The sequence below is a fragment of the Salvelinus namaycush genome, chromosome 12 (assembly GCF_016432855.1).
Source record: "Salvelinus namaycush isolate Seneca chromosome 12, SaNama_1.0, whole genome shotgun sequence".
NCBI classification, from domain to species: domain Eukaryota; kingdom Metazoa; phylum Chordata; class Actinopteri; order Salmoniformes; family Salmonidae; genus Salvelinus; species Salvelinus namaycush.
Window position 1 is genome coordinate 35,447,873 of NC_052318.1, and position 24,812 is coordinate 35,472,684.

A 24,812-nucleotide genomic window follows, 5' to 3' on the forward strand; every position below is an offset into this window, starting at 1 on the left:
TGAAAATAAATAAATACATAAATAACCAACTTGAATATACAGTTGAAACTGTCTCTGTTGATCAAAGTAACCTGGCTATATGAAGCGGTAGTGATGATCAATTCATTCTCGAGGCATTGTCAAATCTGATCGTCTGCACAGCGGGATAGTAAAAAGACGACCTGGAACGGCACCAGATTATTTCTTTTCCGTTTCACTGGCCTGCCCGGGTGTATGACTTGTTGCTAAGTTACAGTCTGTGGGAGGCAGACAAAAATGATGAAGGGAGGGGATGATGAATGATATTTAGCTATAGTAGCTTGCTAGCTGTGTTTATTATTTGCAGTAATGTTCGTAGATAGACTATAATAGCTAGCTCAATTTGGAACTTTCTGAACAAGACATCATAGCTAAGGTTAATAAATTCGTTTGACGGCTGAGTGCATTATATTTGTGGGTCGTTGATTTACCATAAATAAATGGTTTTGGAGTTGGCAGTGCCCGCAAATGCAGGCCCTTTGCTTCACCGCTCCATCCCGCACATTGAGCGTATTTTCCGGGTGAGGGTCAGCTACGGATCCGCGGAGTCAAGCTGCGACAGCGCAAATGTCAGCACCAGCAATATCATAATAGTACGTGTCGCGGAGGGCAAGGAAGATGACTACACCAAGGCAAAAGTAAGATAACTTTGCTGGAACGCTACTGTTAATGTTTGCTTCGTGTTTTTTAGCTAGCTACCGGCAACGCGTTAGCCGCATAGAAGCGGTCAACTAGTTAGCTAGATAAGTCAGCTAGCTAGCTAACGTTAGTTGATCTACTCTGGACTGGTGTAGTTAGCTTTCACTGCAGGCTAGTGTTTGCTGTTAACTAGCTTGCTTCTTACTATATTCGCTAGGCTAATATTAAACTAACGTTAATCTCGCTTGTGGTGGATTTGGTCATGTATGACTAGAGCTTCATGTTTACATGTACGTTAACGTTAGTTATTGTTTTCTGGTAGGTAACGTTAGCTAGCTAGTAAGTTTAACTAACGTTACTGTCAACAACATTCTTAGCTAACGTTACTTTCATGAGGCGCAATATTAACTGTTTTGTGCTCTAACAAGTGCTAGCTAGCTAAATTAACTTGTTTGAGTATTTAAAAAATATATATAAATGACTTTTTTTACATAGCTGAAATAATGTTTCTGTTGGAAGCTTTCCAGCCAACTAAGTTAACTGGCTAAGCTAGTCTTTACATGTCTCAGCTACTAGCCAATGTCATCAGAAGGAAGAATTAACGTTAGTACTGTTTAACTAGGTAGATGTGTGTTGTATGGTAAACTATGATTGTGAATTAACGTTAGCCTAGCTACCTTTTGCAGAAATGTTGCTGAAACAGAGCTTATGCAAAATAAACTATTCGAATCTAACGTTAGCTAGGTAGTTAGCAACGGTAGTTATCTAATATTATTATTAATCGTTGGTGTCTATGTAATCAGCACTATGAACACTTCTAACAAATTCTTCACACCTAGTAGCTACTTCAAAATACCCCTTATTTGACCTTTTATGGGGTTTGACTTCCAGGACTTAGGCTACTCATAGTGTTGAACCGTTAATGTTGTGTGCTTCAGAACAATGTTCAGGTGTGTACCTCCATTACTGCAGCATATCTGTACTTTGCATCCTCGCTGTGGGGCCTCAGTTTGGCCAAGCATCTTAGTCCTTCTGACTGCACATGCTCCACTTGTTGCTATGATACAGGGCTGCACAAGCCTGTGCATGTGCAGTGCTTGAGTGGCCTTGCTGTGTCTCAGCCTGTGATGTGGAGGTGGAGGAGAAAAAAAGATGGGGCTTCTTTGTTGTTTCATGCTGCTCTGCTCCTCGACAGTTATGTCATTTTGTTCCAGGAAATTCCAACACATCAGTATTGTTGTGAGGTAGCTACCGGGTTTCCTGCAAATACACAAATGTCTGTGTTGACTTTGTGAGGACACCTATACAATATCTGCCACTTTTGTTATAGAATGGGTTAGCCTCTTCCCAATATGTTGTCTTTTTATATAATGTATAGCCTAGTTATTCTTATGGAAATAAACGACTTTGTCCTTAGGATGAAGTGCAGTAGTTTCTCAAACCAGATCTACTCCAATATCTTAGGTTGTGTACTGTCCTGACTCTCACTTTCTATAATAAGAGGTGGGGAAATAAGTAGGCTATCTAAATAAGTATTATTTAGGCTATCCAAGGTTTTAAGCTGTTGTGCACATGTTCATTAGGACTTTAGCTGCATAAGGCTTATCATATGACTAAATCGTAGTAGAAAGACTACTAGAGATGGAAATTTCCTGTTAAGTGGTTATCAAATACCTATTCACAATGTGGAGGTTAAATCTGAAAATAGGATGATGCAATCTGTACAAAACTGGGGGAATGATGTAGCTATGAACTGAATTGTTTGTTTCTTGTGTGCAACTTATTACCTCTGTTTAACATTGTAATTCTCATATTTTTAGGCACGCTACGTTAATCGTGTTTGCCAGGCTGCCTAGAGAAAGATGGGCTCTGTTTTGTGTTAGTCGTGACTGCTAAAAAGCAGTTAGCTGATGACAGGGCTGCGTTGCTAGGCAACCCATGTCATGGGCTGAGCCTCTTGAAGCAGGAATGGAAGTAGCTATCTACTATCTATCTGCAAGACCTGGGGAAGTACTGCTTTCAGTAGCACATGCATTTGGTGTCCAGTTTTTTTTTTTTAAGCACTTGGATCTGTATGCATATTTGGATACAAATTAATAAAGGTTTTTAAATGCTCATGTAATCTCAAATGCATTTCAGTCTTTACATTCTGTCGATTTACAATGGATAAGATTGAGCTATTCATTATTTAATTTAGGGGCTCGAGTGGTGCAGCAGTCTAAAGCACTGCATCACAGTGCTAGATGCGTCACAACAGACCCTGGTTCGATCCCGGGCTGTAATAGGGAGTCCCAAAGGGCGGCACACAATTGGCCCAGCTTTGTCCTGGTTAGGGTTTGGCCAGTGTAGGCCATCATTTTATATGGGGCGGCAGGTAGCCTAGTGGTTAGAGCGTTGGACTAGTAACCGAAAGGTTGCAAGATCGAATTCCAGAGCTGACAAGGTAAAAATCTGTCGTTCTGTCCCTGAACATGGCAGTTAACCCACTGTTCCTAGGCCGTCATTGTAAATAAGAATTTGTTCTTAACTGACTTGCCTAGTTAAATGTAAAAAAATATACATTTCAATATTTTATTTTATACAATTGCAACATTGGCACCATCATGCATTAGCTTGCACTGATCCAGCAGAGTTCTGAGACATTTTTACAACTCATTGAAACTCTGAAAATAAATACTTGGGCAAATGTTACCAGATATGATGATAATAGGGCTGCATTACGGTAGGCAGCTAATTGTTAAATTACACTTTCCATCCTTACCTTGGAAGGCCACTGTCTCTGCGCTGATCACCTGTGAGTGAGACAACGCTAGCTAGCCAATGGGAGCGTAGTAGAACGCCCCTCTGAATAACTGGGCGTGGTTTTGGCTTAACTGCGTTGGGAAAAAGAAAGATGCACCCAGACTATTTGCATTGCCCCCCCTCTTTTACGCTGCTGCTACTCTCTGTTATTATCTATGCATAAGTCACTTTAATAACTCCACCTACATGTACATATTACCTCAACTAACCGGTGCCCCCTGTATATAGCCTCGCTATTGTTATTTTACTGCTGATCTTTAATTTTTTACTTTTTTTTAACTTTTACTTTTTATTTCATTTTTTTTAAAGGTATTTTTCTTAACTGCATTGTTGGTTAAAGGCTTGTAAGTAAGTATTTGACTGTTTATTCGGCGCATGTGACAATTTTATTTGATTATTTATATTTCAGTTTTTACTTTTCATGGGGAGTTCAGGGGCCTTAGATTTCCCCTAGAGAGGCATTGGGCAACATAGACTGAGCGTTGGCGGTAATCACCTGGTGCAGTTCTGAGTTCCGGTAGACCCTTGCATCACGCACTGTGCTGGGATAGGCACTAAATACATTGGTGAAAAGCATTTTGTCGTCGCATAGAGGTGCATAGAATGGAACGACTTTCAGTTGACATGCAGTTTGTCTCGGTATTCTCGGGTGGCCTTGATGGGAATGTGTGTTCCGCAATGGCTCCGATCCCCCCCAGGGAACTTAGTTGCCTTTGTGATGCCACTGATGACTTCTCGTGCTCTGGCCCTTGAGAGATGAGATACAGCTACGATCACCCTTTGGAAGCAGGCTTCGACCGTAGATTTAGAGACATCTAACCTGATGCCGATTCCCCTGCACAAAGGAATATAATGTATATTATGATATTATATACATTATGATGTAACTGTTATAATAACATAACGCTGAAGCAATTCAATCTTTGCCAACTAGGCCTATCAGTCATGATTTGAGATCAAATCCAAATGATGCTGCAGTAACATGCAGTTTGTCATTACCACCACAAGGCGTCAGAGCTACAATGTACCTTTTAATGACAGTTGAAAGGTCATGTCAATATAATGTAAACAAGACCGATCGACCATCTAGCAGGATGAATTTCTGGTGAGTTTTATTGCAGATCGCTTGCTGTTTATTTTATAAAATATTTTGAGTAACAGTCTGGCCCTGTTACCCTGTTGTCTGAGCATTATGACAACTTTATTAAAGTGTTTGAAGTATCTACAGTTGAAGTCGGAAGTTAACATTTACTTAGGTTGGAGTCATCAAAACTCGTTTTTCAACCACTCCACAAATTTCTTGTTAACAAACTATAGTTTTGGCAAGTCGGTTAGGACATCTACTTTGTGCATGACACAAGTCATTTTTTCAACAATTGTTTACTGACAGATTATTTAACTTATAATTCACTGTATCACAATTTCAGTGGGTCAGAAGGTTACATACACTAAGTTGACTGTGCCTTTAAACAGCTTGGAAAATTCCAGAAAATTATGTCATGGCTTTAGAAGCTTCTGATAGGCTGATTGACATAATTTGAGTCAATTGGAGGTGTACCTGTGGATGTATTTCAAGGCCTACCTTCAAACTCAGTGCCTCTTTGCTTGACATCATGGGAAAATCCAAATAAATCAGCCAAGACCTCAGAAAAAAATGTGTAGACCACAACTCTGGTTCATCCTTGGGAGCATTTTCCAAATGCCTGAAGGTACCACGTTCATCTGTACAAACGATAGTACGTAAGTATAAACACCATGGGACCACGCAGCCGTCATACCGCTCAGGAAGGAGACGTGTTCTGTCTCCTAGAGATGAACGTACTTTGGTGCGAAAAGTGCTAATCAATCCCAGAACAACAGCAAAGGACCTTTGTGAAGACGCTGGAGGAAAGGGATACAAAAGTATGTATAGCCACAGTAAAATGAGTCCTATATCGACATACCCTGAAAGGCTGCTCAGCAAGGAAGAAGCCACTGCTCCAAAACCGCATAAAAAAGCCAGACTACGATTTGCAACTGCACATGGGGACAAAGATTGTGCTTTTTGGAGAAATGTTCTCTGGTCTGATTAAACAAAAATAGAACTGTTTGGCCATAATGATCATCGTTATGTTTGGAGGAAAAAGGGGTATGCTTGCAAGCCGAAGAACACCATCCGAACCGTGAAGCACGGGGGTGGCAGCGTCATGTTGTGGGGGTGCTTTGCTGCAGGAGGGACTGGTGCACTTCACAAAATAGATGGCATCATGAGGGAGGACAATTATGGGGATATGTTGAAGCAACATCTCAAGACATCAGTCAGGAAGTTAAAGCTTCGTCGCAAATGGGTCTTCCAAATGGACAGTGACCTCAAGCATATTTTCAAAGTTATGGCAAAATGGCTTAAGGACAAAGTCAAGGTATTGGAGTGGCCATCACAAAGCTCTGACCTCAATCATATGGAACATTTGTGGGCAGAACTGAAAAAGCGTGTGCAAGCAAGGAGGCCTACAAACCTGACTCAGTTACACCAGCTCTGTCAGGAGGAATGGGCCAAAATTCCCCCAATTTATTGTGGGAAGTTTGTGGAAGGCTACCTGAAACGTTTGACCCAAGTTAAACAATTTAAAGGGAATGCTACCAAATACTAATTGAGTGTATGTCAACTTCTGACCAACTGGGAATGTGATGAAAGAAATAAAAGCTGAAATAAGTAATTCTCTCTACTATTATTCTGACATTTCACATTCTTAAAATAAAGTGGTGATCCTAACTGACCTAAAATAGGGAATTTTTACTAGGATTAAGTGTCAGGAATTGTGAAAAACTGAGTTGAAATGTATTTGGCTAAGGTGTATGTAAACTTCCGACTTCAACTGTAGGTCTAATTGTATGTTGTTGGTCTGTGCACGTGTATGGACTACAGTGGCTAGCTGTGATGGAATTGGCTAGTTATGACGTTGCTTATCCATGGTGTGGTACTGTAGATTGACAACTTTGTCAAGTTCTGTACCTTTTTTAAAATTGAACCTTTAACTAGGCAAGTCAGTTAAGAACACATTCTTATTTTACAATGCCTGCCTGACTACCCTCCCCTAACCCGGACGCTAACCCGGACACTGGGCCAATTGTTTGCCTTGTGATACAGCCCGGGATCGAACCAGGGTCTGTAGTGATGCCTTTAGCACTGAGATGCAGTGCCTTAGACCGCTGCGCCACTCGGGAGCCTCTGCCACATTCATGATTATTTTAAAATGGCACAACAATATTCACCCGAATGAGTCCTGATTTCCTAGTAACCACAGCACAATCATGAGCTGCTTGTCTGCTAGAATGAATGGCAAACAGACTGCCTGGTTGGTTATTTGGGTAGCTGTGTCCTCGCAGAGGGTTTGGAGGTGCCCCTTTTTAATTCTGATGTGCATTTTGAAGTCCTCATCAATGTACATACAGTACCAGTCAAAAGTTTGGACACACCTAGTCATTCAAAGGTTTTTCTTTATTTTAAATGTTTTCTACATTGTAGAATAATAGTGAAGACATAAAAACTATGAAATAACACATGTAGTCATGTAATAACCAAAAAACTGTTAAACAAATCAAAATATATTATTATATTTGTGATTCTTCTTCTTCATCCTTTGCCTTGATGACAGCTTTGCACACTCTTGGCTTTCTTTCAACCAGCTTCATGAGGTTGTCACCTGGAATGCATTTGTTACCTGGTATGTTAACTGCTCGGCCTCCGACCGCAAGGCACTACAGAGGGTAGGGCGTACAGCCCAGTACATCACTGGGGCCAAGCTTCCTGCCATCCAGGACCTCTATACCAGGCAGTGTCAGAGGAAGGCCCTAAAAATTGTCAAAGACGCCAGCCACCCTAGTCATAGACTGTTCTTTCTGCTACCGTACAGCAAGCGGTACCGGAGTGCCAAGTCTAGGTCCAAAAGACTTCTTAACAGCTTCTACCTCCAAGCCACAAGACTCTTGAACGGCTAATCAAATGGACTATTTGCGTTGTGGCTCCCACCCCCTCTTTTACGCTGCTGCTATTCTCTGGTTATTATCTATGCATAGTCACTTCACTCTACGTACATGTACATATTACCTCGACTAACTTATGTACCTGTACCCCTTGTATATAGCCTCGCTACTGTTATTTTACTTCTGCTCTTTAACTATTTGTTCATTAAATTTTTTACTTGTCTGTTTTTTACTTGACACATATTTTTCTTAAAACTGCATTGTTGGTTAAGGGCTTGTAAGTAAGCATTTCACTGTAAGGTCTACATCTGTATTCGGCACATATGACAAATACAATTTTTGATTTGATTCAATTAACAGGTGTGCCTTGTTAAAAGTTCATTTGTGGAATTTCTTTCCTTAATGCGTTTGAGCCAATCAGTTGTGGTATACAGAAGATAGCCCTATTTGGTAAAAGTCTATTTTATGGCAAGAACAGCTCAAATAAACAAAGAGAAACGACAGTCCATCAATACTTTGAGACATGGTCAGGTAACGCAAAACATTTAAGAACTTTTAAAGTTTCTTCAAGTACGTTGCAAAAACCATCATGCGCTATGATAAAACTGGCTCTCAAGAGGACCACCACAGGGTTACCTCTGCTACAGAGGATAAGTTCATTAGAGTTACCAGACTCAGAAATTGCAGCCCAAATAAATGCTTCAGAGTTCAAGTAACAAACACATCTCAACAGGAACTGTTCAGAGGAGACTGCGGGAATCAGCCCTTCATGGTTGAATTGCTGCAAAGAAACCACTACTAAAGGACACCAATAAGAAGACTTGCTTGGGCCAAGAAACACAATAAATGGACATTAGAATGGTGGAAGTCTGTCCTTCAGTCTGAATTTGAGTTGGACCGCAGAGTGAAGGAAAAGCAGCCAACAAGTGCTCAGCATATGTGGGAACTCCTTCAAGACCGTTGGAAAAGCATTCCAGATGAAGCTGGTTGAGAGAATGCCAAGAGTGTGCAAAGCTGTCATCAAGGCAAAGGGTGGCTACTTTGAAGAATCTAAAATATATTTTGATTTGCTTAACAGTTTTTTGGGGGTTAGTACATGGTTACATGTGTTATTTCATAGTGTTGATGTCTCCACTATTATTCTACAATGTAGAAAATAGTACAAATCTAGAAAAACCCTTGAATGAATAGGTGTCCAAACGTTTGACTGGTACTGTGTGTGTATGTACAGTGGGGAGAAGAAGTATTTGATACACTGCCGATTTTGCAGGTTTTCCTACTTACAAAGCATGTAGAGGTCTGTAATTATCATAGGTACACTTCAACTGTGCGAGACGGAATCTAAAACAAAAATCCAGAAAATCACATTGTATGATTTTTAAGTAATTAATTTGCATTTTACTGAGGGAAGACATGACACTGGAGAAGGATGTCAAACCTACATCAACCACAATATTCAATAGTTACCTGCAACAGACACATCTGAGTGAACTACAGAGAACCCAAGCTGAGGATGAGTTGTGTAAATAGTAAAAAGAAAAAACGAATACAGACAAGGTGGACAAACAGAAAAGCAGCCCCACCCCAACTTCAACCATGCTAGCAAGACAGACAAGACCTCTTGATGGCGGATGGCTTGCTAATGAAGGGCAACAGAATAGTCAACAATGCAACAGGAAATTCTGGAGCAAGGACATCAAGGAATCACCAAGTGCATGGCAGAGCACGGCAGTCAGTTTGGTGGCCAGGCCTGTCTAAACCGATAAAGGAGACTGAGACAATGTAAAACTTGTGCAAAGGAAAGCTACAATGCGGCAAAACCTCTGACGCGCCTCTAAATAATAATAATAGTTTGGTGGGTGCTTATATTTGTCCTATTAAACACATGTATTGTGTATTATACGCATGTGTGAATTGGAAATGTAATTCCCAACTCTCCCTGAGACATCCTCGGGGGGAAGGGTCACGACCAGGTTCAGCCATGATCAACAGTGATCTTGGCGCAATTAACCTTAAGTGCCTTGCTGACAGATTTTTCACCTTGTCAGCTCGGGGATTTGGACTAGCGACCTTTTGGTTACTGGCCCAACACTGGCTCTACCCTCACGACCACGACAGAAAATAACTTCCAATGGAAGAAGTAGTGGTGGACTACTTCTCTCGCTACATTGAGGTAGCCACTCTGACCACAACCACAACTGTTACAGAGAGGGTGAAAGCAATCTTTGGGAGACATGGGGTCCCTGAGACCATAGTGACAGACAATGGACCCCAATTCTCATGTGACAAGTAATCCATGTTACCCCCAGAACAATTGCAAAGCAGAGCGGGCGGTGAGAACTGTGAAGGCCTTGCTGAAAATTGAGACGATCCTCACAAAGTGTTCATGGCGTACCATGCCACCCCTCTGGCTCATGGTGCGTCCCCTGCTCAGCTGCTGATGTGGCGCAACATCAGAACTCTTTTGCCAGTCAGTCCATCTCAACTCAAACCTGAGTGGCCAGACCTCAAGTCCTTTGAGAGGAAGGATAGGGATATAAAGGACAAACAAGCCGCCTGGTTCAACAGACGACGGAGAGCGCAGGAACCACCAAACCTTGTTCCAACGAGTCTGTATCAAGAAGGTCCCCAGCATTGGCATGGTCAGCAGCTCGGCAGACTCTAAAATCCTACAACATCGAGATGCCAACAGGCAGCCTGAGAAGAAACAGGTCTCAGCTACATGTCATCCCACAGAGCGTCCTACCAGACAACCCCACGACCACAAGTTCTGGTTGCATCATAAGACCTCCTTCGAGGATGAACTTAGAGACACGAGGGCCAGAATAACCCCCTACCACAGCTTAGAGTTTCAGGCTTCTGCCTTCTGGAAAAAAAAGAGCTCCTGAAAAATAAATTGGTTAAAGCTGCAATATGTAACTTTTTGGGCGACCTGACCAAATTCACATAGAAATGTTAGTTATAGATATGTCATTCTCATTGAAAGTGAGTTTAAGAAGTGGTAGATCTGTTTTATGTGCGTTATTTCTATGCTTCCATTCTTAAGTTTAGTTTTTGCATCTTTTACTTTGGGTTTTGTACACCAGCTTCAAACAGTTGAATACAATATTTTTGGTTATTGAAAATATATTTCACAGCGGTACTTGCTTGTTTTGTCACAAAATGAAATTAGTCAAAATATTAGAATTTTAGCAACCAAGAAATGGGGCGATTTCTGCATATGCACCTTTTAAAAAATATATATTGTAGTGACCCGCACAGACAGCTGTGTGTTATGTGTTAGGCTAGTAGGTGGTTGTGTTGTACCTACCAGTACCCAGTGTTCGCGGGGTCCGACATGTCAATCAACCTGCTATCTGCCAATCACGGGAATGCCTGGAATGTTCTGATGCCGGGCATCCTGGCGGTTGGCGGAGTGGCGTGGTCTTTATGATCTAGTCAGGTCATTACAATATATTTTTAATTGAACCTTTATTTAACTAGGCAAGTCAGTTAAGAACACATTCTTTTTTACAATGATGGCCTACACCGGCCAAACCAGGACGACTCTGGGCCAATTGTGCCCCGCCCTATGGGACTCCCAATCACGGCCGGTTGTGATACAGCCTGGATTCGAACCAGGGTGTCTGTAGTGATGCCTTTAGCACTGCAGTGCCTTAGACCGCTGCGCCACTCGGGAGCCCAATGTATCTGCCCTGATCTCAAGAGTTCTTAAAAAGTGTATTGATTTAAATCTGTCTTTACAAAAAGGAGGACGTGTAATGGTGCGCATTAATACATGTATACTGTGTCTCTGTTCAGTCCTAAACTCACAGTGGAGAGAGGGAGTGAGAGCTGGCAGTAAAACAGGTAGCCCTACTTTGCAGATACTTTCATTGCAAGAATCAGGATAATAGACATTACTGTTCACCAAATAAGGGTTTTAGAACCCAAAAATCTGCAGTAACGTGTAGCCTAATCACCGGAAATTACCTACCTGCGCAATATATGCTTTGGTAAAGAGGAAGGCGATGTCGGTGTATGTAATTTTTTGTTTTATCGTCCCAGCTCTTTCTTAACATTTACACATGCATTAGACATTAGTGATGGGGGGAAAATCAATACGATTACATATCACAATATTATTTTGGCATGATATTGTTTCGATAATTTGACTCTACTTTTTGGCTAGGTAATGTTAGCTAGTGCTAGTCAGCTGTACCTGGGACAAAACTACTGTATTTGTCATTCAATATCTTGTTCTCGATCTTCTTTTTAAATGGTGAGCCATCATGTTTTCAACACTTTTATTTCCATGACCGATACACTATATAATGCTCTCTCTTGTCTCTGCAGCAGACATATAGTGAGCAATATGTTTCGAAATTCAAATCGCAATAAAATCGCAGGACGGAATGGCAATGCATATAGAATCGCAATACATATCGCATCGGCACCTAAGTATCGTGATAATATCATATCGTGAGGTCCCTGGCAATTCCCAGCCCTACATGCATAGAATTTTTTACTTTTAGGCAGGGATGACATTTGGCCAGTTTGGCGTTTTTATCGACAATCACCCTTTGTTTTTTTCCAGGATTACATAGTTTCCTTAACTTCGCCAGCTCACCGAAAGAGAGAGCATCTAACGTTGGCTCAACACAAACAGCTGGTTGCGCTGAAGCCAGTCATCGAGTATGACTCTCAGGCTGTGGTGGAGGTGAGGGAGCATGTGGTGGACATCTCCGGTGGCGAGAGGAACGTGATGACAGCATGGTCGATGGTGGAGAAGATCAAAATGGAGAAACACCCTTGCAGGGAAGAGGCCTCTGAGCTGACTGAGGCCCAGCAGCCCAGTGGGGAGTCGGAGGAGGGGAACAGCTCAGAGAGTGAGTCAGAGCATCAGCTGCAAGTGAACAGCGGCAGCTGTAAGAGGACGGAGCTCTTCAGTGCCACCAAGCCTCACCGCCAGCTCTGTCGCTCTCCATGCCTGGACCGGCCCAGCTTCTCCCAGAGCAGTACTCTACCAGAGCTCCGCCCTGAAGACACTAAGGCCGCCGCAGTCCTCAAACAGGCCAGTGACCAGGTGTACCAAACCAAGATGGAGTTTGCCTTGAAGCTGGGATACTCAGGTGAACAGGTGGAGACAGTGCTGAACAAGTTAGGGGCTGCTGCCCTCATCAATGATATTCTGGCTGAGCTTGTGAGGCTTGGTAATAAAGGTGAACTGGAAGTTCAAGCAAGCAGTAACACAGGCATGTTGGTCTCCCGTGGAGGCCCCTGTGTCAAAGAGGCTGTCAGTCCGGAGGTGTCACTTGAAGATGATTCCGTGGATCCTTATGATAATCTCAGGCCTATTGTCATTGATGGATCGAATGTGGCAATGAGGTAAGTCTCTATTAGAATGTGGCAATGAGGTAAGTCTCTCATTTTGTACCTTACATCGTGCAAAATGTGTTCTGAACCATCTGTTTTTGAATGGCTGTACTTGAATTACCTTTACAAGCAGACCTTTTTACTATGTGGTTGTTTTGTTTTGTAGCCATGGAAACAAAGAGGTTTTCTCTTGCCTTGGTATCCAATTGGCTGTTGATTGGTTTGTGGAGAAAGGGCACAAAGACATCACAGTGTTTGTTCCTGCCTGGAGGAAAGAGCAGTCGAGACCTGACGCCCCTATTACAGGTACTAAAACTCTACTACAATTAGCCACATTTAGACGTACAAGCCCGAGATATTTTCTAAAAAGGTTGTCTATGTTTTGGGGGGAGGGTGTGTGTGTGTGTGTTTTATCAACGTGTATGACCATTGAGCTCAATTTTCCAGTGCAAAAAAAGCACCCACAGTGAGAAATTATTGTTACCATTTTAAATAGATAATTTTAAATGAACAATTATTTGAGTTTGGATTACGTTGGACTGCAATTTGTTTGTTTACAAATGTAATGGATATGAAAATATCAATGTGTAATCACGCAAACCACAGGTACATAGGCCTACAGAGTTCTGTGTAACAATTTGTACACTGCTGTTCTTGACTGATGTTTTAACTTTCATTTCACAGACCAAGACATTTTGCGGAAGCTGGAGAAAGAAAAGATCCTAGTGTTCACCCCATCTAGAAGAGTCCAGGGGAGGAGAGTGGTGTGCTATGATGATCGCTTTATAGTGAAACTGGCCTGTGACTCTGATGGCATAATTGTGTCAAATGACAACTACAGGGATTTACAGAATGAGAAGCCGGAGTGGAAGAAGTTCATAGAGGAGCGGCTGCTGATGTACTCGTTTGTCAATGATAAGTAAGTCATCAAAGCCCTTAGTTACTTGGGTAATGAGTGTAATTAACTACACAATAACTAAGCATATTCCCGTTTTATGTTTTAGATTCATGCCACCTGATGACCCTTTGGGAAGACACGGTCCAAGTTTAGAGAATTTTCTCCGCAAGCGTCCTGTTGTCCCAGAGCACAAAAAGCAACCTTGTCCATATGGTAGGTAGTCTCAACAAATAATTATATTGTATTTTTGTGGTTGTACTGCTGATGTATATATTGTTTAATTTGTGCTCTCTTTTATATCACCTTAAACAGGGAAAAAATGCACTTATGGACATAAGTGCAAGTACTACCATCCAGAGCGTGCAAACCAGCCCCAACGGTCAGTGGCTGATGAACTGAGGGCGTTTGCCAAGTTGTCTGCTGTGAAGACAATGAGCGAGGGGGCCCTGGCCAAGTGCGGCACTGGACCCGCCACAGCTAAGGGGGAGAGTGGCTCTGAGGCTAAACGTGTGACCCCGAAGCGCCAGTCTGACCCCAGCATCCGCTCAGTCGCCTGCGAGCCAGAGGAGAGACTGTCCGCTGTCCGTAAGCCTGAGGCAAATTCTGTTCCTTCCCTTGTGTCTGCCCTCAGCGTGCCCACCATGCAGCCTGCAAAGAGCCATGCGGCTGGTGCCTTGAACACACGATCAGCCAGCAGCCCAGTACCCGGCTCCCTCCAGTTCACCCACAGCTCTCTGGAGCACATGTCTAGTGTACAGTACCCACATCCACCCATCCTAGTCACCAACAGCCATGGCGCTTCTGTCACTTACAGTGAACAGTTTCCTAAGTACGATTCTGTGAGCACGGACCACGGATACTACTCTATGCTTAGTGATTTTTCTAACATGAGCATGAGTAGCATGCACAACGTGGACAGCTTCTGTAGCATGGAGCATGAGCACGGGGTTTATCTGAGAAATCCCAGCCAGCATTGCCCTGAGCCCTGCCTCAGCCACTCTAACAGTGACTCCTTTTCCTCTTATGGGGAATTATACATGAGCTCAGTGGACAGTAGCCTGGATGAGAGCATGAAGGCACAGCAGTCTCCTGCACAGAGCAGACTCCAGGCCTTCTCCCATGGGGGATTCCACCACGAGGCCCTGACCCGGGTGCAGAGCTATGGCCATGAGGAGCCCAAGCAAGGTCCATGCAGGAAGCAGTCCATATCCCACCTGGCACCGCATGTCCAGCACCCTGTTGTTGGGGCCCGGTCCAGCTGCCCAGGGGACTACCCCTTACCTCAGAATGTCCTCCCGTCCCAGTCCTCGCAGCCGGGACGCTCCCTGGGCATGACACGTATGGACAGCATCTCAGACTCCAGGCTGTACGAGAGTAACCCCATGAGGCAGCGCAGACCCCCACTGTGCCGCGAGCAGCACGCCAGCTGGGACCCGCTGCCCTGTGGCAGTGAGTCCTATGGATACCATTCGTACCCCCTGAGTAACAGCCTGATGCAGCCGTGTTGTGAGCGGGTGATGGTCCGCAGCATGCCTGACAAGATGGAGCAGATCTGGAGGTCTCCGTGGGAGAACCCGCCTCAAGCCGAGCACCAGGAGCGCCATGTCATCCCAGAGCACCTGTACCAAACATACCGCAACCTCTGCAACATCTTCCCCGCTTTCGTGGTGCACTCTGTCATGGAGAAAAACCCTCATCTGACGGACCCACAACAACTCGCTGCCGTCATTGTCACGAAGCTGAGGTCTTGCCATTGAGTATTTTCATTTTATTTTTGAATCTACAATTGTCTGAATAGTATTAGTACTCTACATTTGAAGTAAGTTATTTGATTGTCATCCAAACAATTTGTCCTCATGAAATTCACTAATGACTCACTTTGACTGATGGTTCACTCAATTCACTTTGACTGATGGTAAGATATTGAATTTGAATGAAGTCGTCCATTTTAATACAGAGCAGAATTATTTCACTATACGTAGATCATATTGTGCATATCTGACATTGCTGTAAATACTACGTGACTTTGTTGTTTGTGCAATTATTATTTTTGGGTAAAAGACAGAGGGAAGTGAGTGCAAGCATACCTCAGAGCATGAACTTTCACGTTTAATGGCCTTATATCTGAATGACCTCACTGCTCCAGTCATTGTTTAACGGGTTTCAATTAATATCCTAATGTAGTTGAGTTCAGTCTCCTTTGTGTTTTAAATGTTAAGCACTAAGTATTTAGAATGATATATATTTTCTCAATCTCACTTTACAAAGCTACTATTTTGATAGAACTTGCGAGTGCACGTACATAAGCAAGCCAAACTACAACTGGGAAAGATTATACTTAAAACATCTGTGCACATATAAAACACATGAAAGCCATTTAAAAGACATTTCAAAGCTGCTGAAATAATGCCAAAAATTGAGAATGAACCTTGTCATTATAAAGCGATCGTAGTTTTGATGCAGACAATTGATTGGCTAGTAGTGTAACATCACATCAGTGTTGTAAGACTTAACTGTTGATGTATTGTATGGCTGGCTGTGTTGATTAGTTACCTTAATGTAACTGTTACATGGAAATGATTGGGAACACTTTTGAGCGTGTATATATTCTTGTCTTGCACCTTGGGACCTGGCATGTGACTTGATGGCACATCCAGTGTTTAACGTGACTTATATTTGTAATTACTAAGGAACTGGTGAAGTCTCATCTGCAAAATGCTTTAAAGAAAAGCATCAATTTCCTTATTTATGCTGAGAGACAAGCCATGTAAATGAACACATAAAACGAAAACATCTCTGAATGTTATTTGCCCAAAATATTTTTCGGGCTTTGTTGAGTTTGTTTTTTCATGAACTAAGAGCAGGCCATGTTGGGCCTCTTGTCTCTTCATGAGAAGGTGTGACACACTGCCTAAATGTTTCTTCCTGTGAAACACTCAGAAAGCGAGGCTGTCGTCAGGGTTGTTTCTGGCATTTGGCTTACAGTTTGCGTGCCTACCTTTCCCCACACTACTTTCCCTCAAGTTTGAAAGGCTTCATAATGGTAAAGAAATAAAGACCCCCCCCCCCCCACACTTACACTAAGTGACATAAAAGTGGGAATAGACTACTGAAATGTGAAATTTGTTGGTTATAATGTAATCTGTCACGGAATCATGTTTCTTTTCTCAGTGAGTAAAATATCATGATCTGAAATCAAGGTCTTGGGCCATATCCAATGCACATTAGTATTTAGTTTATTTTGACATGGCATGTGCATGTTTCATACTTTTGATGATAGCAGAAAGCCCCCCCCACCCTCGCCTTTTGAAGTGCCGCAAACGACAAAGCCTAAAATGTCTAGAAATGACATTTGTTTGTTGATACAAATTGTATCTATTTCTTGATTGTAAAATATATTTCTGAAATGTATAGTATATTATAAAAAAATTGTTTTATTTAAGAAGAAAAAAATACAATGCCATAATGTTTGTGACACTATGTGTCACTGGGAGTAGCCCATTGGTATGTATTATTTCTTACTGGGCACAGTAGTTTATTTACAGGGACACTTACGTGCTACATAGAAGTGCACAGATACCCTGTGTGTAGCTGTAAGCATTGTGTCCTCTCTCTCTCTCTCTTTGTGTGTGTGTATACTAAAATTACCACTCAATGTACAGTTTTAATGTGCTATTAAACTTGTTGCATTAAAGTTTTTTGCTGTGTTGTAACCCAAGCAGCTTGATAAAAATATATATTTTCTGCTCTTTTCCTACATTGATACCATCCGTATTTAAATGTATTGACATGTATACATTGAAAAACATGCCAAATCTGGTTACATTTTAGTTGCTTCACAGAAAACTGAATAGATTGAAATGCCAGTCATAATTGCTTGGGTTACGAAACTTTGGGGGTTATTTGTTAAATTCTATAAAGAAAAAAGGATTTTACCCAGATAATACTATATTCAACTCTTAGTCTACTGACACAGTAAAGTCAAGTGACTGTGTGTCAGTATGATTAAGTGAGTATTTGAGACCGGTAATTTGTATTACCTCTGATTGGACAAGGGTAAAACGTGTGGAAAGGGATTTGATGAATAACCCTCTTTTTTTGGTAACAAGATTATATCTTTATTGATGTATGGTTTACTTTGGTAAATCTGTCACTCTCACAAATGGCACTTGATCTAGCCTTAAGTATTTTAAAGCATGTGAGATTATATTGGTTTTAGTTATATGTTTCAAATGAGAAATGTTATTTTAGCCCTGAGCATTTGTAATTACATTTGAATTTAAAAGATAGGCCTATGTTTGTGATGACTGATTTCACTCTATCTTCATATTGGTGGTCTCAGCAACTAGGCTTGCGGTTGATTTTATTGTTGGAATTGAACACAGCAGATAGAGGGTTGAAAAGCTACAGATATTTTCAATGTGTAGATTAACCTTGAATCAATGTTCTAAATAGACCAGCTCACCTGAAATTGTAAATTCTCTTATACACCACAATAGCAATTCTCAGGTACTATGAGATTTACTGCGAATTACTTCAGAAACAATATTATTGATGTGTGCTATTACTATAAATGATAAATGCGCTTACAAAGTCAGATTTGTGAATTAGTTCAGGTCTCATGTCCTAAAGCTAAATTGAACTGTCTTGTATTGTGGTTTTGCAATGTAAAAGGGTTATAAGAGTGAGTTGACAACTAGGTCATGTGTTATGAGCTGCAGTAGTTTGTTCTATTCTATGTTGAATGAAACGCATTGCTTTTAAATTGTTTTAAGTAAGAAAACAATTACAAAAAGACAAAAACACTGAACTCTTTGGGTCTGTTGGCTCAAACAAAATGTAAGTCTCTATGACCAAGTGTGTTTGTTTCTTCAAATAAAGCAAAACTATGTTTATAAGGTGTTATTTTGTTGGCCCTATCAAGCATTTCATCTTCTTTCAGATGTCACATTTTTAACAGCATTTTGATATTCTACAGCAGTCCCTCATCCAAGGGCCAGCAGAGGGGTGCAGGATGGCTGCTGACAAGTCACCATTGTATAGTCACTGAGGAGAGCTTGCAAGTATCCAGCTCATGTCTGCAAAGTAGTGTACAGTGTACACTACTCTGTATTCTGTGCTTATGACAAATTAACTTTGATTTATATGCCACTAGATTTAAAAAATATATAATAATAAACTGTTCTGACTGACTATAATTCATAAGAATTTATCAATTGTAATTCAGATACATATTAGTGGCATAAAAGTGATGAGGGGAACCTTATGTTTGCATTGATCTATTGCTTACTCATAGATGGGTTGGCTGAAAACGTCACAAACGATGTGCGTGCTTCCATGGGGCAGAGGTCAGCTGGTTGTGATTTTACTGGCTAGATTGATAGCAAGAATGACAAACTGCAATGTGTGCAATCGTAAGTGACTCGTTTCATCTTATTACTATGTCTTGTTTTGAGGTGTTTTGAGTGATTTCATGTCAATGTTAAAATTCGCTAGCTAGTGAACCAACAACTGTAACGATGTATTTGAGATATAAGTGGTCATTGTGCAAATGTATTTGTTTTCATTAAACAGTGGAGATGAAATATAGCTTACATGTTGTCAACAATGTAAGCCAGCCAACCTCATCTGTTTTGCCCCATGGTTGCGCATGCAATGTTTTTGTTGTTAAACAACCAACCCTTCTATATTTCTAGTTATATTTCTATGGAAGCCAACTGATTTAGAGTATAACTGATGTTTTGTTGTTTCTTAGCCTGCATGTGCATCGTGCTGACTTGTAATCTCCACCTGATGGTCAAACACGGTCATGGTAGAGAAGTTATTCACCATCAGGCCGGTCCTCGGCCTGGGACTTTCCCAAGTGTTCTTTCACTGGACTTTGTCTAAAGAGGCGAGAACACAAAATGCATTGTAAGTTGATTATTGTTTATCAATACAATCCTATTTAGATATAATTAAATAACATGGAATCAGAATATCCAATCACATTCATGTTCTGCAAATTGGCATGACAACTGAACTGACCTGTGCAAAGTTGCCAGGGAGAACCCCTGAGTTCCGCGGCCCTCTCGGCCAGGACAAATGGGCTCAGGTACTCTTGGACGTCCTCCATCCTCTCTGGCTGGGCCTTGCATGGGTCAGACACGGTGCCTGGGCACATCGTGTGAACCTGGCGTCTAGACTGCAGCCGCAGCTTCTCATGCAGGCTCTTCAGGGTGTAGATACAGCTAGGTTGAGATACAGCTAGGCTGATCTGCGTGCTCAATGGAAGGATCATACCCTGAGTCTGCTCCCTGGGTGTAGATACTACTCAGTCTGAGTAGCTTCTGTCAGGTGTCCAAAGGCATCAGGTGCTCCATGTCCACCAGGATACCAAAAGTTCAAACAGTAAGTCATTTTCAAACATAATGGCAGAAAATATTTGTCATAAGCTGGTACAGCGCAGTAGAGAATACAATAAGTGATGTGTGTACATAATTAAGTCAGTTGCTGCTGGAGCAGGTGAGGCATGGCCACACGGAGCGTTCAGACATGCTGCAAGGAGTTGCTGCCACCTCAGCTGGATACGATTCATGAAGATCTTGTCCTCCAGTCTGGCATTCCTTTGGCTTTTTGATTCATAATGTTATCAGGTAAATCTGGCACTGTTTTGTCTTTAAATTTAGTTTATTATTGGGGTAGAACATGATTGTACAGTTGGCGTTGCAGAGGATGACCTCAGAGATCCACCCAGCAATATAGAAGGGTCTGTGTTTCTGGACTTCTTCAGAGAGCTGCTGCAGCTCCACAAACAGTTTCTCCAGGAGGAAGTGAATAAAGAGCTGAGAGTTGAGAGCCTTCAGGAGGGGCAGCCAGAAATGCAGGACGACTCGAGGAAGGCCGGGAGCAGTGGGGTAGGCATTTTCTTAAAAAACGAAGGCATTCTTCTCTTAGTAAGGTAAGTGTGTATGGCTTACACTATTTTTGACATGACCCCAGTATTACTACAACATCCATTCATCAATAAATTAATCATAGAATTTACACAGATTTATTTTAAGAACTTTATTGGGGGAAAACAACCTAATCCCAGTCTTACCTGAGGGGTCAACACCAAGTGACTCCAGCTGTACAATGGTTGGAACCATGACTCCATCCTCCATCAATGCATATATTAGTATTTCACTATGTGGGGAAAAGAACAATGAGGGCCTGGAGCTTTTCCATTTCAATACAATTATTATTTGTTAAATACAATCTGATGCAGTTTGTCGAGTTGACATAACTATTACAATACCAATGAATGTGTTAACTGACTCAGACTAGTGCAAAGTGCTTGATCTGGGCAAGGATCCAGCTCATGTCTGCAGAGGGTGCTGGCCACAAGCTCTTCTGTTTGTCTTCCTCTAGAAATCCTTCAAATCAAATCAAATGTATTTATATAGCCCTTCTTACATCAGCTGATATCTCAAAGTGCTGGACAGAAACCCAGCCTAAAACCCCAAACAGCAAGCAATGCAGGTGTAGAAGCACGGTGGCTAGGAAAAACTCCCTAGAAAGGCCAAAACCTAGGAAGAAACCTAGAGAGGAACCAGGCTATGAGGGGTGGCCAGTCCTCTTCTGGCTGTGCCGGGTGGAGATTATAACAGAACATGGCCAAGATGTTCAAATGTTCATAAATGACCAGCATGGTCAAATAATAATAATCACAGTAGTTGTCAAGGGTGCAACAAGTCAGCACCTCAGGAGTAAATGTCAGTTGGCTTTTCATAGCCGATCATTAAGAGTAACTCTACCGCTCCTGCTGTCTCTAGAGAGTTGAAAACAGCAGGTCTGGGACAGGTAGCACGTCCGGTGAACAGGTCAGGGTTCCATAGCCGCAGGCAGAACAGTTGAAACTGGAGCAGCAGCACGGCCAGGTGGACTGGTAGTCCTGAGGCATGGTCCTAGGGCTCAGGTCCTCCGAGAGAGAGAAAGAAAGAGAGAATTAGAGAGAGCATACTTAAATTCACACAGGACACCGGATAAAACAGGAGAAGTACTACAGATATAACAGACTGACCCTAGCCCCCGACACATAAACTACTGCAGCATAAATACTGGAGGCTGAGACAGGAGGGGTCAGGAGACACTGTGGCCCCATCCGATGATACCCCCGGACAGAGCCAAACAGGCAGGATATAACCCCACCCACTTTGCCAAAGCACAGCCCCCACACCACTAGAGGGATATCTTCAACCACCAACTTACCATCCTGAGACAAGGCCGAGTATAGCCCACAAAGATCTCCGCCACGGCACAACCCAAGGGGCGCCCACCCAGACCGGAAGATCACGTCGGTGACTCAACCCACTCAAGTGATGCACCCCTCCTAGGGACGGCATGGAAGAGCACCAGTAAGCCAGTGACTCAGCCCCTGTAATAGGGTTAGAGGCAGAGAATCCCAGTGGAGAGAGGGGAACTGGCCAGGCAGAGACAGCAAGGGCGGTTCATTGCTCCAGAGCCTTTCCGTTCACGTTCACACTCCTGGGCCAGACTAAACTCAATCATATGACCTACTGAAGAGATGAGTCTTCAGTAAAGACTTAAAGGTTGAGACCGAGTCTGCGTCTCTCACATGGGTAGGCAGACCATTCCATAGAAATGGAGCTCTATAGGAGAAAGCCCTGCCTCCAGCTGTTTGCTTAGAAATTCTAGGGACAATTAGGAGGCCTGTGTCTTGTGACCGTAGCGTATGTGTAGGTATGTACGGCAGGACCAAATCGGAAAGATAGGTAGGAGCAAGCCCATGTAATGCTTTGTAGGTTAGCAGTAAAACCTTGAAATCAGCCCTTGCCTTAACAGGAAGCCAGTGTAGGGAGGCTAGCACTGGAGTAATATGATACATTTTTTTGGTTCTAGTCAGGATTCTAGCAGCCGTATTTAGCACTAACTGAAGTTTATTTAGTGCTTTATCCGGGTAGCCAGAAAGTAGAGCATTGCAGTAGTCTAACCTAGAAGTAACAAAAGCATGGATACATTTTTCTGCATCATTTTTGGACATAAAGTTTCTGATTTTTGCAATGTTACGTAGATGGAAAAAAGCTGTCCTTGAAACAGTCTTGATATGTTCGTCAAAAGAGAGATCAGGGTCCAGAGTAACGCCGAGGTCCTTCACAGTTTTATTTGAGACGACTGTACAACCATCAAGATTAATTGTCAGATTCAACAGAAGATCTCTTTGTTTCTTGGGACCTAGAACAAGCATCTCTGTTTTGTCCGAGTTTAAAAGTAGAAAGTTTGCAGCCATCCACTTCCTTATGTCTGAAACACAGGCTTCTAGCACGGGCAATTTTGGGGCTTCACCATGTTTCATTGAAATGTACAGCTGTGTGTCATCCGCATAGCAGTGAAAGTTAACATTATGTTTTCGAATGACATCCCCAAGAGGTAAAATATATAGTGAAAACAATAGTGGTCCTAAAACGGAATCTTGAGGAACACCGAAATTTACAGTTGATTTGTCAGAGGACAAACCATTCACAGAGACAAACTGATATCTTTCCGACAGATAAGATCTAAACCAGGCCAGAACTTGACCGTGTAGACCAATTTGGGTTTCCAATCTCTTCAAAGGTGGTGATTGATGGTATCAAAAGCAGCACTAAGGTCTAGGAGCGCGAGGACAAATGCAGAGCCTCGGTCTGACGCCATTAAAAGGTCATTTACCACCTTCACAAGTGCAGTCTCAGTGCTATGATGGGGTCTAAAATCAGACTGAAGCATTTCGTATACATTGTTTGTCTTCAGGAAGGCAGTGAGTTGCTGTGCAACAGCTTTTTCAAAAAATTTTGAGAGGAATGGAAGATTCGATATAAGCCGATAGTTTTTTATATTTTCTGGGTCAAGGTTTGGCTTTTTCAAGAGAGGCTTTATTACTGCCACTTTTAGTGAGTTTGGTACACATCCGGTGGATAGAGAGCAGTTTATTATGTTCAACATAGGAGGGCCGAGCACAGGAAGCAGCTATTTCAGTAGTTTAGTTGGAATAGGGTCCAGTATGCAGCTTGAAGGTTTAGAGGCCATGATTATTTTCATCATTGTGTCAAGAGATATAGTACTAAAACACTTGAGTGTCTCTCTTGATCCTAGGTCCTGGCAGAGTTGTGCAGACTCAGGACAACTGAGCTTTGGAGTAATACGCAGATTTAAAGAGGAGTCCGTAATTTGCTTTCTAATGATCATGATCTTTTCCTCAAAGAAGTTCATGAATTTATTACTGCTGAAGTGAAAGCCACCCTCTCTTGGGGAATGCTGCTTTTTAGTTAGCTTTGCGACAGTATCAAAAATACATTTTGGATTGCTCTTATTTTCCTCAATTAAGTTGGAAAAATAGGATGATCGAGCAGCAGTGAGGGCTCTTCGATACTGCATGGTACTGTCTTTCCAAGCTAGTCGGAAGACTTCCAGTTTGGTGTGGCGCCATTTCCGTTCCAATTTTCTGGAAGCTTGCTTCAGAGCTCGGGTATTTTCTGTATACCAGGGAGCTAGTTTCTTATGACAAATGTTTTTAGTTTTTAGGGGTGCAATTGCATCTAGGGTATTGCGCAAGGTTAAATTGAGTTCCTCAGTTAGGTGGTTAACTGATTTTTGTCCTCTGACGTCCTTGAGTAGGCAGAGGGAGTCTGGAAGGGCATCAAGGAATCTTTGGTTTGTCTGAGAATTTATTGCACAACTTTTGATGCTCCTTGGTTGGGGTCTGAGCAGATTATTTGTTGCGATTGCAAACGTAATAAAATGGTGGTCCGATAGTCCAGGATTATGAGGAAAAACATTAAGATCCACAACATTTATTCCATGGGACAAAACTAGGTCCAGAGTATGACTGTGACAGTGAGTAGGTCCAGAGACATGTTGGACAAAACCCACTGAGTCGATGATGGCTCCGAAAGCCTTTTGGAGTGGGTCTGTGGACTTTTCCATGTGAATATTAAAATCACCAAAAATTAGAATATTATCTGCTATGAGTACAAGGTCCGATAGGAATTCAGGGAACTCAGTGAGGAACACTGTATATGGCCCAGGAGGCCTGTAAACAGTAGCTATAAAAAGTGACTGCATAGATTTCATGACTAGAAGCTCAAAAGACAAAAACGTCTTTTTTTTTTGTTGGTAA

The 24,812-nt window shown here is 42.2% G+C and overlaps 2 protein-coding genes across 2 annotated transcripts; one reads left to right on the top strand and one right to left on the bottom strand.

Annotated features, from left to right (window-relative positions):
* Nucleotides 1–264: 264 nt before the first annotated feature.
* On the top strand, nt 265–16,740 carry LOC120057175 (probable ribonuclease ZC3H12B). The gene is made up of 6 exons (XM_039005650.1): nt 265–656; nt 11,999–12,789; nt 12,944–13,083; nt 13,462–13,696; nt 13,782–13,888; nt 13,988–16,740. Exons 1-6 carry the CDS (start codon nt 459–461, stop codon nt 15,430–15,432), a joined length of 2,916 nt encoding a protein of 971 aa, XP_038861578.1. The 5' UTR covers nt 265–458; the 3' UTR covers nt 15,433–16,740.
* A 2,987-nt stretch (nt 16,741–19,727) lies between these two features.
* LOC120056566 (ribosomal biogenesis protein LAS1L-like) lies at nt 19,728–21,143 on the bottom strand. Its single transcript, XM_039004753.1, has 2 exons — nt 20,757–21,143; nt 19,728–20,582 (listed from the first exon to the last, which is right to left on the bottom strand). The coding sequence occupies exons 1-2, from the start codon at nt 20,818–20,820 to the stop codon at nt 20,296–20,298; spliced, it is 351 nt and encodes a 116-aa protein (XP_038860681.1). The 5' UTR covers nt 20,821–21,143; the 3' UTR covers nt 19,728–20,295.
* Between the last annotated feature and the right edge of the window lie 3,669 nt (nt 21,144–24,812).

Excerpts from the sequence above, each read along its gene's own strand:
- LOC120056566 (XM_039004753.1), bottom strand. The coding sequence starts at position 20,820 with ATGGAGGATGGAGTCATGGTTCCAACCATTGTACAGCTGGAGTCACTT. Across the intron at positions 20,583-20,756 it reads ACTTGGTGTTGACCCCTCAG|AAAATGCCTACCCCACTGCT; the intron begins GTAAGACTGGGA and ends TCGTTTTTTAAG.
- LOC120057175 (XM_039005650.1), top strand. The coding sequence starts at position 459 with ATGGTTTTGGAGTTGGCAGTGCCCGCAAATGCAGGCCCTTTGCTTCAC. Across the intron at positions 657-11,998 it reads ATGACTACACCAAGGCAAAA|GATTACATAGTTTCCTTAAC; the intron begins GTAAGATAACTT and ends GTTTTTTTCCAG. Across the intron at positions 12,790-12,943 it reads GGATCGAATGTGGCAATGAG|CCATGGAAACAAAGAGGTTT; the intron begins GTAAGTCTCTAT and ends TTTGTTTTGTAG.